This window comes from Heptranchias perlo, chromosome 8, assembly GCF_035084215.1.
Source record: "Heptranchias perlo isolate sHepPer1 chromosome 8, sHepPer1.hap1, whole genome shotgun sequence".
Classification (NCBI taxonomy): domain Eukaryota; kingdom Metazoa; phylum Chordata; class Chondrichthyes; order Hexanchiformes; family Hexanchidae; genus Heptranchias; species Heptranchias perlo.
Genome location: NC_090332.1, coordinates 75221977 through 75238583, shown reverse-complemented (window position 1 = coordinate 75238583; position 16607 = coordinate 75221977). Strand labels below are relative to the sequence as shown.

At 43.7% G+C, this 16607-nt stretch overlaps 1 protein-coding gene across 6 annotated transcripts in view; it reads right to left on the bottom strand.

Annotated features, from left to right (window-relative positions):
• Positions 1 to 16607, bottom strand: part of usta (uronyl 2-sulfotransferase a) — a 97935-nt gene that overhangs the window by 56467 nt on the left and 24861 nt on the right. For all 6 annotated transcript variants that reach the window (XR_010963712.1, XR_010963711.1, XR_010963713.1 and 3 more), the window contains exon 5: positions 12070 to 12223. Coding sequence is in view for 3 of the 6 variants with exons in the window: in XM_067989339.1 (XP_067845440.1) it covers positions 12070 to 12223 (154 nt within the window). In the remaining 3 variants the exon portion in view is untranslated. The remainder of the gene's footprint in view (positions 1 to 12069; positions 12224 to 16607) is intronic.

Genomic DNA, 16607 nt, shown 5'->3' with positions numbered 1-16607 from the left:
GGGAAGGGGTCCCCGTGCTTAATCCCCCTCTCCTCCCTCCCTGAATGGATATATCTGTGCTGGTGATTGCCATTGTAGGAGTGGGTAAAGCATGTTGCCGTGAGGTGCTCAGTTAAGGCTACTCATTGGGCTCAGCCAGCTCCTCCTAGAGAAGCACAGAAGAATATATTGTAGAGTCATGGCAGAAAGAGAGCATTACACAGCAAGACTTTACAGAGTGTTGAACTGTCTGTGACTGAGGGAGTGAATGAGTAAGGAGATGAAGGATAAAAGCAAGGGATGACAGCAACGATGTTCAAGCCCTGGGCTCACTAACCTTAGTAAGACTTTGGCCATGTAAAGGCCCACACGAATGCATAGTGGGGTGAGGGCTCACATATGGGAATAGTGTTTGACATTGAATGAGGAAAAGTACCCAAGCTAAAAGGCAGTAGCTTTCCCCCTTCTCCTGTGGATAATGGAATTCCTAATTCCATGAGGAGAATGAACATGAAAGGTAGTATTCAAATTAAACGGTTTTCTTTCAATTATATATTTTTATTTGGTAGATTATTGGTGGCAAAGTCACAATATCAAAGAATTCTATTGAAGCCACTGTGCTCCTTCCAGCAGGATTCAGAGAGCCCTAAGAGCTTAATTCCAGTCCTGGTTATTATTTCCACCAGTCTGTACTCTACAGGCCTGCTCAAACTTGCTTTGTTCACAATCTGGACACAAGAATCCCAACAGTCTGATTTTTCTTCTCCATGTACAACACTGGATAATAGTTAAAATTAGTTGGCAACCCCCAGCCTCAATTACAAAGAGTATTCTTCTTTTGAAGCCTGCTGTTAACCTTTAAATAGTGGTAAAAATGATTTGTGCTATTCACTACAGTGACTGTTTTTGCTAAACTTGTCCCTTTCACATATTTTGTCCCATTCTGGATTTATTTCTTCACCTCTGTTCATATTTCCTTCCATTACTAAGGTGGCACTCTGCTCCCACAACTTGGCGAATCTTACCTGTCTGGAGCCACTCTTCCTCTAGTGACACACCTGGCCTCCTTCAGCACATCCCCTAACAGCTTCTCATCAGGGCCTCGCCCCTCTCTATCTCTGTAACTTCCTCCAGCCCTCCAAAAACTCTACCCTCCTCCAATTCTGGCCTCTCACACAACCCCACTTTCCATCATCCCACCATTGGCAACTATGCCTTCAGCCATCTATGCCCTAAGCTCTGGAATTCCCTCCCTCAACCTCTGCCTTTGTCTCCTCCTTTAAAACCTACCTCTTTGACCAAGCTTTTGGTCACCTGTCCTAATATCTCAAGTGGCTCGGTGTCAAATTTTGTCTGATAACGGTCCTGTGAAAGGACTTGGGATGTTTTGCTACGTTAAAGGTGCTATATAACGGTAAGTTGTTGTTGTTGGCTGGAGTCATACCTAGCACAAAGGAAGATGGTAGTGGCTGTTGGAGGCCAATCATCTCTGCCCCAGGACATTGCTGCAGGAGTTCCTCAGGGCAGTGTCCTAGGCCCAACCATCTTCAGCTGCTTCATCAATGGCCTTTCCTCCATCATAAGGTCAGAAATGGGGATGCTCGCTGATGACTGCACAGTGTTCAGTTCCATTCGCAACCCCTCAGATAACGAAGCGGTTCGTGCCCGCATGCAGTAAGACCTGGACAACACCCAGGCTTGGGCTGATAAGTGGCAAGTAACATTCGCGCCAGACAAGTTACAGGCAATGACCATCTCCACCAAGAGAGAGTCTAACCACCTCCCCTTGACATTCAACGGCATTACCATCGCCAAATCCCCCATCAACAACATCCTGGGAGTAACTATTGACCAGAAACTTAACTGGACCAGCCATATAAATACTGTGACTACAAGAGCAGGTCAGAGGCTGGGTATTCTGCGGCAAGTGACTCACCTCCTGACTCCCCAAAGCCTTTCCACCATCTACAAGGCACAAGTCAGGAGTGTGATGGAATACTCTCCACTTGCCTAGACGAGTGCAGCTCCAACAACACTCAAGAAGCTCGACACCATCCAGGACAAAGCAGCCCGCTTGATTGGCACCCCAACCACCACCCTAAACATTCGCTCCCTTCACCACTGATGCATCGTGGCTGCAGTGTGTACCATCCACAGGATGCACTGCAGCAACTTGCCAAGGCTTCTTCGACAGCACCTCCCAAACCCACAACCTCTACCACCTAGATGGACAAGGGCAGCAGGCACATGGGAACAACACCACCTGCACATTCCCCTCCAAGTCACACAATATCCAGACTTGGAAATATATCACCGTTCCTTCATCGTCGCTGGGTCAAAATCCTGGAACTCCCTTCCTAACAGCACTGTGGGAGAACCTTCATCACACGGACTGCAGCGGTTCAAGAAGGCAGCTCACCACCACCTTCTCAAGGGCAATTAGGGATGTGCAATAAATGCTGGCCTTGCCAGCGACTCCCACATCCCATGAACGAATAAAAAAAAAAAGGCAGAGCTGTTTTCATGGGGGGATTTTAACTTTCATACATATTAGGATAAGCTGACAAGCTCATGTCAGAAAGGTAGTGAATTTCTTGAGTGTGTTCAGGACAGCTTTCTGCAACAATGTGTCCTATAACCAACATGCGGGCAGGCCATATTAGATTTAATAAGTAATGAGACAGATTTAGTTAACAGCCTAACAAAGCATGAATACTTATCTAATAGCGATCATAATATGATTGAGTTCAACACTGTGTTTGAAAGGGAGAAACCCGTATCAGCTATTAAGATTCTAAATTTAGGCCAACTTCAACGGGATGAGACGGAGGCTGTCCACAGTAAACTGGGTAAATCTGTTAAAGGGGAAAACGACAGAAGATCAGTGGGAGGTGTTCAAGAAAGAATTTAACTTGATATAGAACCAGTTTATACCCCTAAGGGGCAAGAGCTCTACTTGCCAAGAAAAAACAGCCATGGACGACAAAAGAGGTAAGGGACAACAAAAAATTAAAAGAGAAAGCATACAGAAAAGCAAAAAATATAGCACAGATCCTGGCAACTGGGAGAGATACATAGGACAACAAAGGGTGACAAAGCAGATGGTAAGAGCTAAAAGAGGGGGTATGGAAAGAAACGTGCAAGGGATACCAAAATCAACACAAAAAAGTTTACCAATTATATTAGGAAAAAGAGGATGGTCAAGAGCAATGTGAGCCCCTTAAAAACTGATAATGGTGATATTGCAAATGAAAATAAGGAAATGGCAGACATGTTAAATAATTACTGTGTGTCAGTATTTACAGCAGAGGAAGAAGATTGCATGCCAGACACCCCAAGGAAACTAATTTTGAATCAGGGACAGAGACACCATAATTAACATAAGCAAATTAACAGTAATGAAGAAAAAAATGGCACTAAAGAGGACCAGGTGGTATCCATCCCAGGGTTTTTAAAGGAAGTAGGTGAGAACATTGCAGATGCCTAACAATAATCTTCCAAAGTTCTCTCCATTTAGGAACCGTTCCTTTAGATTGGACAATTGCACATGTCACTCAGCTATTTAAGAAAAGCGAGAGAAAGAAACCAGGGAATTATAGACCAATTAGCCTAACATCTGTTGTCAGGAAATTACTAGAGTCTATAATTAAGGATAGAGTAACCGAACACCTTGAAAATTTTCAGCTGATCAGAGAGAGCAATCATGGATTTATAAAGGGTCGGTCATGCCTGATGAACCTGATTGAATTTTTTGAAGAGATAACTGAAGTAGTGACCAAGGGAATGTCTATGGATGTCGTTTATATGGACTTCCAGAAAGCGTTTGATAAAGTCCCTTGTAATAGACTGTTAGCTAAAGTAGAAGCTCATGGAATTGAGGGCAAATTATTGACCTGGTTAGGAAATTGGCTGAGCCGCAGGAGACAGAGGGTAGGGATAATGGTCAGGTACTCAAATTGGCAGGATGTGACTAATGGTGTCCCACAGGGATCTGTGTTAGGGCTACAACTATTCACTGTATTTATTAACAAATTAGATGATGGGATAGAAAGCCACATATCCAAGTTTGCCGATGACACAGAGACAGGCAGCATTGTAAGCAGTGTAGATGGAAGCACAAAATTACAGAGAGCTATTAATAGATTAAGTGAATGGGCAAAACTGTGGCAAAAGGTTGGCAAGTGTGCGGTCATCCACTTTGGACCAAAAAAGGGTAGACCAGAGCACTTTCTAATTGGTGAAAAGCTCGAAACACTGGAGGTCCAAACAGTCTTAGGGGTCCATGTACATAGATCATGAAAATGTCATGGACAGGTACAGAAAATAATTAAAAAGGCTAATGGAATGCTGCCCTTTATATCTAGAGGACTAGAATACAAGAGGGTAGAAGTTATGCTATAGATATAAAAAGCCCTGGTTAGATCACATTTGGAGTACTGTGTTCAGATCTGGGCACCGCATCCTCGGAAGGATATATGGGCTTTGGAGGTTGTGCAGCGTAGATTTACGAGAATGATACCTGGACTCCAAGGGCTAAATTCTGAGGAGCGATTACACAAACTAAGGCTGTATTCCCTGGAATTTAGAAGATTATGGGGTGATTTGATCGAAGTTTTCAAGATATTAAGGGGAACTGATAGGGTGGATAAAGAGAAACTATTTCCGCGGGTTGGGGAATCTAGCACTAGGAGACATAACCTAAAAATTAGAGGCAGGACTTTCAGGAGTGAAGTTAGGAAACACTTCTACATGCAAAGGGTGGTAGAAGTTGATGCTCGCTCAATTGTCAATTTTAAATCTGAGATCGATAGATTTTTGTTAACCAAATGTATTAAGGGATATGGGGTTACAGCGGGTATATGGAGTTAGGTTACAGATCAGCCATGTTCTCATTGAATGGCAGAACAGACTCGAGGGGCTAAATTGCCTACTCCTGTCCCTATGTTCCTATATACACGTGTTGCCTATAATGTTTACTTCCTGTACTTGCTTCCTGAAACAGTTTGCTGTAATGCTATTTCTGTTATGCCTGCCATTTGAACTTGTCCACATACTGTACTTGCTTCCCAATGAGTCCTCTCAGCTTGATCTCCGAGGCAGGTGGAGCTCTTTTCTACCGTATCACCTGCCACAAGCACTGTTGTCTGACTGTCCACCTATTAACAGAAGCCATCCCTTCTCCCCTCCAACTCCCATTCCCACTTCGCCCTCCATTTCCTCACAGTCATGATCAGAAACTGGCTTTTAAGTTGTTTAAGCACTTTTACTATCATAGAAAAAGTACAGAAGTACTTCAACAACTTACACCCCTTTCCTAGTCATGGCGGGAATGTAGCTTTTCTATCTATGTGGGTAAAGATGCAGAGGAAATTTACCAGAATGGTACCAGGGATGAGGGACATCAGTTATGTGAAGAGACTAGAGAACCTGGGATTGTTCTCATTATAGCAGAGAAGGTGAAGGGGAGATTTAATAGAGGTGTTCAAGATTATGAGGGATTTTGATAAGAGTGGATAGGGAGAAACTGTTTCAAGTAGCAGGAGGGTCAGTAACCAGAGGGCTCAGATTTAAGATAATTGGCAACAAGAACCAGAGGGGAGAGGAGGATAAATTGTTTTTATGCAACGAGTTGCAATGATCTGGAATGCACTGCCTGAAAGGGTGATGGAAGCAAATTCAGTAATAACTTTCAAAAGGGAATTGGATATATACTTGAAAAAGATAAATTTGCAGAGCTATGGGAAAAGAGCAGGGGAATGAGACTAATTGGATAGCTCTTTCAAAGAGCCAGCACAGGCACGATGGGCCAAATGGCCTCCATCTGTGCTAAGATTCTATGAAGATTCCTGAGCTGAGCTGGGAAAGCCACTGTTATTTAAATCACAAACTATGCTTGTTCCTGCAATTGCTGACCCAATGCTGGGGAAGCCCTTTACGGAAACTTCTGAGGACGAGGAGTGATAGGAATGAAATAATACTTACAACCTTCATCCACCCTCAAGCTCCCTCCTTCTGCCTCTTGCCACCCGACAAGTGCATGTGGCTTTCCACCCCACCACCCTCCATCCCAAGAGCCCATGCCTTTCCCACCTCCCCACTGCTGACATGCTCCAACACAAATCCCTACCACCTCATTCCTGCATCGGATAACAAACACTTACCCTTTTTTTTTTAAGATTACTTCAGCTACTGGTTCTATCCTGTACCTCCACAGGATCCTCCTTGCACGCCAAAGTGGCTGAGTAACACGACTCTTGATCTTGTTTTTGGCTTTAGCCTCCAAACAAATTTATTAAACAAGTGAATAACGATCGCAAAACATATTTTTACAGCCGATGATCATGAAAGGTCATCGGCCCGAAACATTAACATTGTTGCTCTCTCTGCCTGACCTGCGGAGTGTTTCCAGCATTTCTGTTTTTATTTCAGATTTCCAACATTCTGCTTTTGTTTTATATTTTTACAGCTGTTGTTAGATTTTGTTAACTCCTCAAATCATAAACTCTGTTTAACTCTGTGTTAAAACTATGTTGTAATTACTTTTATTTTTACCTAGGGATTCTTTAATCTGACCTATCTAGTTATCTTCGGAGATTCCAGTCAGACAGCCTCTCTTTGAAAGAGCTAGATCACTAATTTGAAAAGGGCAGATTAATGAATACCTCTGAATGTTATCAGGACTTTGCAATTTTAAATAACTGTTAAATTCAAAAAGCTGCCAATCAGGCCCATGTCTGAACAAATCATGTTTCATTTTTTCACACAGGCTTCATGTTCCTTCAAGCACTTTTACCAATATACTAAAGAAACAGTAAATGCTCTGAAGCCGAGGTTCCAAAATTGGGGGAGCGTGACCAGGTTGTCAAGGCGGGGGTTGCGAGGAGGATGCCAGGTGTAACTCAATAACAGGTAACGCCTGCAATATGTATTTTCTCCATTAGTGTGTTGTAATCTTCATACAGACTGGGCAAATCAAATTGGCAAAAGTAGTTTGGAGGACAAGTTCATGGAATGCATTCGAGACAGTTTCCTAGAACACCACGTCATGGAACCAACCAGGGAACAGGCTATTTTAGATCTTGTCTTGCGTAATGAGACAGGGTTAATTAGTAATCTCATAGAAGAGATCTTCTGGGGCAGAGTGATCATAATACGATAGAATTTCATATCGAGTTCGAGAGTGACGTACTTATGTCCGAAACTAGAGTCTCAAACTTAAACAAAGCCAATTATATAGGTATGAGGGCGAGTTGGCTACGGTTGATTGGGAAATTAGATTAAAAGATATGACGGGAGATATGCAATGGTGAACATTTAAAGAAATATTTCATAATTCTCAATGAATATTAAGAAATAAAAACTCCATGGGAAAAATTATCCATCCATGGCTAACTAAAGAAGTTAAGGATAGTATTAGATTAAAAGAAGAGGCTTACAATGTTGCCAAGAAGAGTAGCAAAACTGAGGACTGGGAGAGTTTTAGAAACCAGCAAAGGATGACCAAAAAATTGATGAGAGAAAACTGAATAGGAGAGTAAACTAGAAAGAAATATAAAAACAGATTGTAAGAGCTTCTACAAGTATGTAAAAAGGAGGAGAGTAGCGAAGTAAGCATGGGTCCCTTAGAGGCAGAGACAGGAGAAATTATAATGGGTAATAAGGAAATGGCAGCGACGTTGAACAAATATTTTGTATCTGTCTTCACAGTAGAAGACACAAAAAACATACCAGAAACAGTCAGGAACCAAGGGTCTATTGAGTGTGAGGAACTTTAAAGTAATTAATAGTAAAGAAAAAGTACTGGCGAAATTAATGGCGCTAAAAGCCAACAAATCCCCTGGACCTGATGGCCCACATCCGAGGGTTCTAAAAGAGGTGGCTGCAGAGATAGTGGATGCATTGGTTGTGATCTTCCAAAATTCCCAAGATTCTAGAACGGTCCCAGTGGATTGGAAGGTAGCAAATGTAACCCTGCTATTCAAGAAAGGAGGGAGAGAGAAAACAGGGAACTACAGGCCACTTAGCCTGACATCAGTTGTCGGGAAAATGCTGGAATCCATTATTAAGGAAGTGATTGTGGGGCACTTAGAAAATCATAATATAATTAGGCTGAGTCAACATGGTTTTATGAAAGGGAAATCGTGTTTGACAAATTTATTAAGAGTTTTTTTGAGGATGTAACTAGCAGGGTAGATAGAGGAACCAGTGGATGTAGTGTATTTGGATTTTTAAAAGACATTCAATAAGGTGCCACACAAAAGGTTGTTACACAAGATAAGGGCTCATGGGTTTGGAAGTAATATATTAGCATGGATAGAGGATTGGTTAAGGGACCGAAAACAGAGAGTAGGAATAAACGGGTCATTTTCAGGTTGGCAGGTTGTGACTGGTGGGGTGCCACAAGAATCAGTGCTTGGGCCTCAGCTATTTACAATCTATATTAACGACTCAGATGAAGGGACCGAGTGTAATGTGCCCAAGTTTGCCAACAATACAAAGCTAAGAGGACGCAAAGAGTCTGCGAAGGGATATAGACAGTTTAAGTGAGTGGGCAAGAAGGTGGCAGATGAATATAATATGGGGAAATGTGAGGTTATTCACTTTGGTAGAAAGAATAGAAAAACATAATATTTTTTAAATGGTGACAAACTATTAAATGTTGGTGTTCAGAGGGATTTGGGTGTCCTTGTCCACGAAACACAGAAAGTTAACATGCAGGTACAGCAAGCAATAAGGAAGGCAAATGGTATGTTGGTTTATTGTAAGGGAGTTGGAGTACAAGAGTAAGCACGTTTACTGCAATTGTACAGGGCTTTGGTGAGACCACAACTAGAGTACAGTGTAGAGTTTTGGTCTCCTTACCTAAGGAAGGATATACTTGCCTTAGAGGCGGTGCAACAAAGATTTACTAGATTGATTCCTGAGATGTGAGGGTTGACCTATGAGGAGAGATTAAGTAGAATGGGCCTATGCTCTCTGGAGTTTAGAAGAATGAGAGGTGATCTCATTAAAGAGGAGAAATTTCTTCACTCAGATGATTGCAAATCTTTGGAATTCTCTTCCCCAGAGGGCTGTGGATGCTCAGCTGTTGAGTATATTCAAGCCTGAGATCAATAGATTTTTGGACTCTAAGGGAATCAAGAGATCTGGGGATATGGCGGGAAAGTGGCGTTGAGATCGAAGGTCAGCCATGATCTTGCTGAATGGCGGAGCAGGCTCCTGCTCCTATTTCTTATGTTTTTATGTAGCCCTTCCCTCAACTCTCGGGCTAATTCCCTAGCTCTGCTCTCTCCAAAACTTAGGCATGCCCTGCAAACAGTTCCAGCTTATAGATACTTTCCTCAGTTTAAATGTGTTTCTTTTAGTTTGCCTTCTGCTCTGTACCTCTATGCAGCATCAATTCCTTTTTGGAAGTGCTCATGAACTGCCATAGAGAAATAATAAATAAACCAGCAGCAGTTCAGTGCCCCTCCCCCGACTTTGCTTCCAAAATCTCTTTTAAAGGTTCTTTGCCTGGAGTGCTGCTGCTCTGTAGAATGTCTGTTTTATTTTTGTTCCTGCTTCGCAGTCCTCACGAGCTCTTGGGCATTAGAGGAAATAGATAAACAACCTCCTTTAAAAACTTGTCTTGGCCTCAATAATTACTCCATTGCCCAGTGCTCTGCACCTTCCTGGAAAGTTTGTTTTGCCCTGCTTGGATTTCCTGTAGCTACTTGCTTGGCGTCATCTTAAATTGAGAAATAAATTAATAATTGCACGGGCACTCGATATTTGCACAAGAAAAATTAAACTTGTAATTTACTTCCTCCGGAGTAACCCAACGGATTCATCGCTCCCTGTTCCACCCCCGAACAACCTGAGCACAGACTCATTCTAGTTCTGTCTGCAGAAGATTGTCCATCCAGCACCCAGCTCACATCCCCAACCGGAGAGAGGGGAGGCCCGCAGTCTCCCTTTCAGTCAAGTTGCCTACACTGTCATAATGGCCAGGAGATTCCTTGGATCTGCCACTCTTTGCTCTTCAGCAATGAAGTGGGAGCAGATCCATGGAATTTCCCCAGCCAGTGAGTTCCAACAATATGGTTGGACTTCACCTTAAAACCCAAAGCGACAGGGGAACAAAATCAAAACAGGTGAAGTGACAAAGCTGCTGATGTATATTGTATTATCAGCTATATCTACACTTACATTAATTATGCAAAAATACTGTTTGAGAAAGCAGAGGGCATGCATGGGACGCAAATTTCTGAAGGGAGGCTCTGCCAAAAACGTTTGGGAAGCTCTGCTCTAAAGAACTTATAATCAGTCCCGCGATCACAAACATTTTTCGTTAGTGGCACACTGCAGTCTCGCCTCAGTGGTAGCACTCTCTCCTCTGAATCAGAAGGTTGTGCGTTCAAGTCCCACTCCAGAGATTTCAGCACATAATCTAGGCTGACAGTCCAGTTCAGTACTGAGGGGGTGCTACATTGCTGGAGTGGGACTAATTGGATAGCTCTTTCAAAGAGCTATTGTCTTTCGGATGAGACATTAAACTGAAGTCTCGTCTGCTCTCTCAGCTGGATGTAAAAGATCCAATGGTACTATTCAAAAAGTTGGGGAGTTCTCCCCAGTGTCCTGGCCAATATTTATCCCTCAACTAACATCTAAAAACAGATTATCAGGTCATTATGACATGGCTGTTTGTGGGACCTAGCTGTGTGTAAATTGGCTGCCGTGTTTCTTACATTACAACAGTGACGACACTTTAAAATAAAGTACTTCGTTGGCTGTGAAGTGCTTTGGGACATCATGAGGTTGTGAAAGGCGCGATATAAATTCAAGTCTTTCTTTTTTTCCTCCAGTTGTTCCCATCCCTGGGATTCCTCTACCAGTACTCTCAGACCCAGCAACCTCCTTCCCCAAGGCTCTCTCACACTGCCACCGGCATCTCCGTACTCCTATTCCTCATGACCATCCTCCCACACACCAACACCTCTCTTCCACACTCCCAATACAGTACACCCAGAGCCTCCCACTACTCCGACACCCTTCAGCTCCTCCTACGACCCTCGAGCACCCTCCAAACATTGATGAAACGACATCCCCGCCCCCACACTCCTGCTCACCTGCAACCAGGAGCATCTTTTAAAAGAGCAAGACGTAAAATTCATTCCATAACTAAACAAAATAATAAGTCAGCGAGGCCACTGATTTATAATTTCACATAATACAAAAATATCACAATTTAAACCCCAAAATACCACCAATTCTTCTAAATAATACTTTGGGATAAAAATGCAATTTCACTTATTCGATCACCATATATCGGTGGTTCTGATAATGTATTGTACACCACAAAGGCATTAAAAAAACGTGCGTGCTGACTCAACACGAACAATGCCAGGGGAGGTCTGCTTATAGGAAATGCTGACTGTGCAATGGGGTGATGAGTTGAGAGTCGAAATGTCACATTAGTTGGTAAGGCCTTCAGATCTGGTACCACAGTGACAGCCATGGATCAGTTGGTAGCACTTTTCCCTCTGAGTCAAAAGGTTGTGGATTCGAGTCCCACACCAGAGACTTGAGCACATAATCTAGGCTGACACTTCAGTGCAGTACTGAAGGTGAGCCACACTGGCAGAGATGCCGTCTTTCAGATGAGACGTTAAATTGAGGCCCCATCTGCCCTCTCAGGTGGATGTAAAATATCTCACGGCATTATTCGAAGAGTAGAAGGGTTATACCGGTGTCCTGGCCAATATTTATCCCTCAGCCAACACTCCTAAAACAAATTATCTGATCATTATCTCATTGCTGTTTGTGGGACATTGCTGTGCGCAAACTGTCTGCTGCATTTCCTACATTACAACAGTGACTACACTTCGAAAGTACTTGATTGGATCTAAAGCGCTTTGGGGCGCCCTGAGGTTGTGAAAGGCACTATAGAAATGTAAGTTCTTTCTTTTAGTGTTTATCAAAATTAGGCAAAATTCATTTCCTATTTTGGGTAATTGCAGAGGAATGATGAATCTATTTATGCAGTTGGCTGCACTTCAACTGAAACAAGATAAGAAATCCTTATTTACAGAAACAGAAACACAAACTTACCAAGTATCGCTCCTCATCTTTCATCCCTGGTGTTCGGATTTGATGATTCTGTTCAGATCGCCAGTCCCCAAATCGTCGGAAGAAGTAGTTTGACACAAACCGGCTAATCGGATCCCTGATTATATTGATGTAAACAGGCTGCTCCACTCCAAACCTAAGACGAGAAATAATCAGCTTGTAGCCCATCAAACACTAATATAAAACTTACAACGCTTTATGGCACAATCCTCAAATGTCAGCAAAAATCAGTCTAACCACTCAATAAAACAATAACAAAACAATACAGCACTTTGCAAATTGTGCATCATTGTACGGTGTATAAATCTCATTTACGCAGTTGCACTGTTGACCACTTGGAGGAGCCATTGCTTCTCCCTCTCTACAATGCATTCTATAAAAGCTGCCGCATCTATGACTCCACAGCTCTGCTTTCTATCAAATCTCTCCACATCTGTTCTTAAGCCAAAACCTGATGTAACTGACATCAACAAACAACAGAAGCGAGCAACACATCCTGCACTCTCATCAGGAAGGAATAGGATCACTCAAATCAAGCTCGGAATATTCCTCAGTGTACACCTTAGACTTTGGGGTCATGTTTGAATAAAGCATAGAGAGCGCTATCCTTTACCAAGCTCACGCCATGTTCTGAATACATGTCTACGACAGTACAGTAGCTCGTCAACCCAAACATCATGTTGGGATGTAAATGTCCTGCTTTTTATAATCATACAGCACAGAAGACGACCATTCGGCCCATCGTGCCTGTGCTGGCTCTTTGAAAGAGCTATCCAATTAGTCCCAATCCCCTGCTTTTTCTCTATAGCATTGCAAATTTTTCCTTTTCAAGTATATATCCAATTCCCTTTTGAAAATTACTACTGAATCTATCACCTCCCTTTCAGGCAATGCATTCTAGATCATATCAGCTCACTGCATAAAAATTTTTTTCCTCATCTCCCCTCTGGATCTTTTGCCAATGATATTAAAACATTTTGTTGGAGATAGCCTATGATAAGCTTCAGTTTCAACAAAGCAGCAAATGGAAGGAGGATTGTTGCGAAGTTGAAGGAACTTTAAGGTGTACTAGTGACCGTGACACAGCTATCTCTGCCGAGCCTTTTGAGGCATAGTATATATAAGACTACACACAAAAAGTACCACTTAAGTACTATGTGATAACAAGTACATGTTCAGCTCTAAATATCCAGCACTATAAGTTTTTGAAAGTAGCATTTAATTGTTTAGAGCAGATTTTCAGAGAGGTGGGGATGAAAATTCAAGCCACGAGTTCATAAACATTCTGTAGATTTGTGAAACTGGGACTGCTTCATAGACTGGCAAAAGTTCCCCATTCATCTCCCCTGAGCAAATCCAACGTAGATGTCTATATTGAAAAATCAAGTTTTCTAGGATTTGCTAACTTCTTAATAGGTCAGCCGTGGCTCAGTCGCTAGCACTCTCGCTTCCGAATCAGAAGGTCATGGGTTCGAGCCCCACTCTAGAGACTTGAGCACATAATCCAGGCTAACACTCCCAGTGCAGTACTGAAGGAGCATTGCACTGTCGGAGATGCTGTCTACCCTCTCAGGTGAACCTAAAAATACCCCATGGCACTATTCAAAGAGGAGCAGGGACATCTCCTGGATCCTTCTGACCCTATCTCTCCTATTGTAACTGAAGTCAGAGGTCTTGCCATGCCACAACGCACCCCCCCACCAACTACCACCACCTCCCAACTCTCTGGAGAATAAACCTGACCTTCCATTCTATCCCCACTGAGTACAAACCCGGCCTTCCCCATTCCCGCAAAGAACAAATCCCCACCTCCCGTGGACTGGAAGCTTGTATCCGCCAATCCTCTACTCAAGAAATTCTATGTAATATCTGCCCCCCAATGAACAGTAACGTATCCGCTATCCAATCAGCGCTGAGAAACTCACGCCCCTTCCAGCTTCTCACCCAGAAGCAATAGCACCACACCCCTCACATTGATCTGAAAACCTAGTCTCTGTAAACCTCCCCATCCCAGTCAAAGCCAAACTTTCTTTGCCCTTCCCCCACCCACCACAGAGATGGAATTGGACCCCTGGCACAATGCAGCTGCTCTCTCCCACTGAAGATGAAAATTGTTTGCGGTCCAGTTTTGGTTAGCACCCAACCCTTCTCCGTCCATCACTGCCCCTCTACTCACTCCACTGGCCCAATCTCTCTTCTCCTCCCCCTCCACCTTCCCTTCAATCCCTGTTTTCCCCTTCACCCCCCACCCCAGTGAAGAAATGGGCTCTGGTCTAGTGTCGCATACTCCTTTGCTGTCTTCTGTTGCTCCCTCTGCTCCTGCCCTGTCCCCCTTCTTTGTCTCACCCCTTCCCTTTCCTTATATCCCCCTCTCAATCTCTCATCTCTTCCTATACCTCCCCCATCCTATCTCTCTTCCACCTCCTCCTCCCTTGACCCATTCAGGTCCAGTTATCTCACTGCTTGACCCAAATGCTGGTCTTGGCCTTGAGGTCCCATATGCAAAGCCATGGGAGGTCAACTAGCATTCAGTGCACAGTACTGAGCACAGTTCTGGTCTCCATATAATAAAAAAGGATATGGAGGCAATGGAGAAGGTGCAAAAAAGATTCACAAGGATGATACCAGAACTGAGAAGTTATACCCATCAGGAAAGATTGAGCAGGCTGGGGCTGACCAGGTAGTTACATCGAGACGACAGCGCAGAAACAGGCCATTCGGCCCAACTGGTCTGTGCTGGCGTTTATGCTCCACACAAGCCTTCTCCCTCCCTACTTCATCTAACCCTATCAGCATATCCTTCTATTCCTTGTGTGCTTATCTAGCTTCCCTTTGCATCTATGCTATTTGCCTCAACTACTCCCTGTGGGAGCGTGTTCCACATTCTTACCACTCTTTGGATAAAGAAGTTTCTCCTGAATTCCCTTTAGATTTATTAGTGACTATCTTATAATTATGACCTTTAGGTCAAATGGAAACATTTACTCTACATCTACCCTATCAATCCCTATTATCTTAAAGACTTCTATCAGGTCATTCCTCAGCCTTCTCTTTCTTAGAGAAAAGAGCTAAACATTGCTAAATACAGATTAACAGGTCTTTGATCACATTGCTGTTTGTGGGACCTTGCTGTGCACAATTTGGCTGCCACGTTTCCTACATTACAACAGTGACTACACTTCAAAAAGTGCTTCCTTGGCTGTAAAGTGCTTTGGGACGTCTTGAAGTAGAGAAAGGCGCTATATAAATGCAAGTCTTTCTTTCTAACTCTCAGTACAACACTGAAGTGTCAGCCTAGATGATGTGTTCAATTCCTGGAGTAAGGCTCGAACCCACGACCTTCTGACTCATAGAATCATAGAGATTTACGGCACAGAAGGAGGCCATTCGGCACATCGTTTCTGTGCTGCCCGAAAAAGAACTATCCAGCCTAATCCCACTTTCCAGCACTTGGTCCATAGTCTTGTAGGCTACGGCACTCAAGTGCATATCCAATTACTTTTTAAATGCGATTAGGGTTTTTAAAAATTTGTTCATGGGACGTGGGCGTCGCTGGCAAGGCCAGCATTTATTTCCCATCTCTAATTGCCCTTGAGAAGGTGGTGGTGAGCCACATTCTTGAACCGCTGCAGTCCGTGTGGTGAAGGTTCTCCCACAGTGCTGTTAGGAAGGGAGTTCCAGGATTTTGACCCAGCGACGATGAAGGACCGGCGTTATATTTCCAAGTCGGGATGGTGTGTGACTTGGAGGGGAACGTGCAGGTGCTGTTGTTTCCATGTGCCTGCTGCCCTTGTCCTTCTAGGTGGTAGAGGTCATGGGTTTGGGAGGTGCTGTTGAAGAAGCCGTGGCGAGTTGCTGCAATGCATCCTGTGGATGGTACACACTGCAGCCACAGTGTGCCGGTGGTGAAGGAAGTGAATGTTTAGGGTGGTGGATGGGGTGCCAATCAAGCGGGCTGCTTTGTCCTGGATGGTGTCGAGCTTCTTGAGTGTTGTTGGAGCTGCACTCATCCAGGCAAGTGGAGAGTATTCCATCATACTCCTGACTTGTGCCTTGTAGATGGTGGAAAGGCTTTGGGGAGTAAGGAGGTGAGTTACTTGCCAAAGAATACTCAGCCTCTGACCTGCTCTTGTAGCCACAGTATTTATATGGCTGGTCCAGTTAAGTTTCTGGTCAATGGTGACCCCCAGGATGTTGATGGTGGGGGATTCGGCGATGGTAATGCCATTGAATATCAAGGGGAGGTGGTTAGACTCTCTCTTGTTGGAGATGGTCATTGCCTGTAACTTGTCTGGCGCGAATGTTACTTGCCACTTATCAGCCCAAGCTTGGACGTTGTCCAGGTCTTGCAGAATGCAGGCACGAACTGCTTCATTATCAGAGGGGTTGCGAACGGAACACTGCAATCATCAGCGAACATCCCCATTTCTGACCTTATGATGGAGGGAAGGGCACTGATGAAGCAGCTGAAGATGGTTGGGCCTAGGACATTGCCCTGAGGAACTCCTGCAGCAATGTCC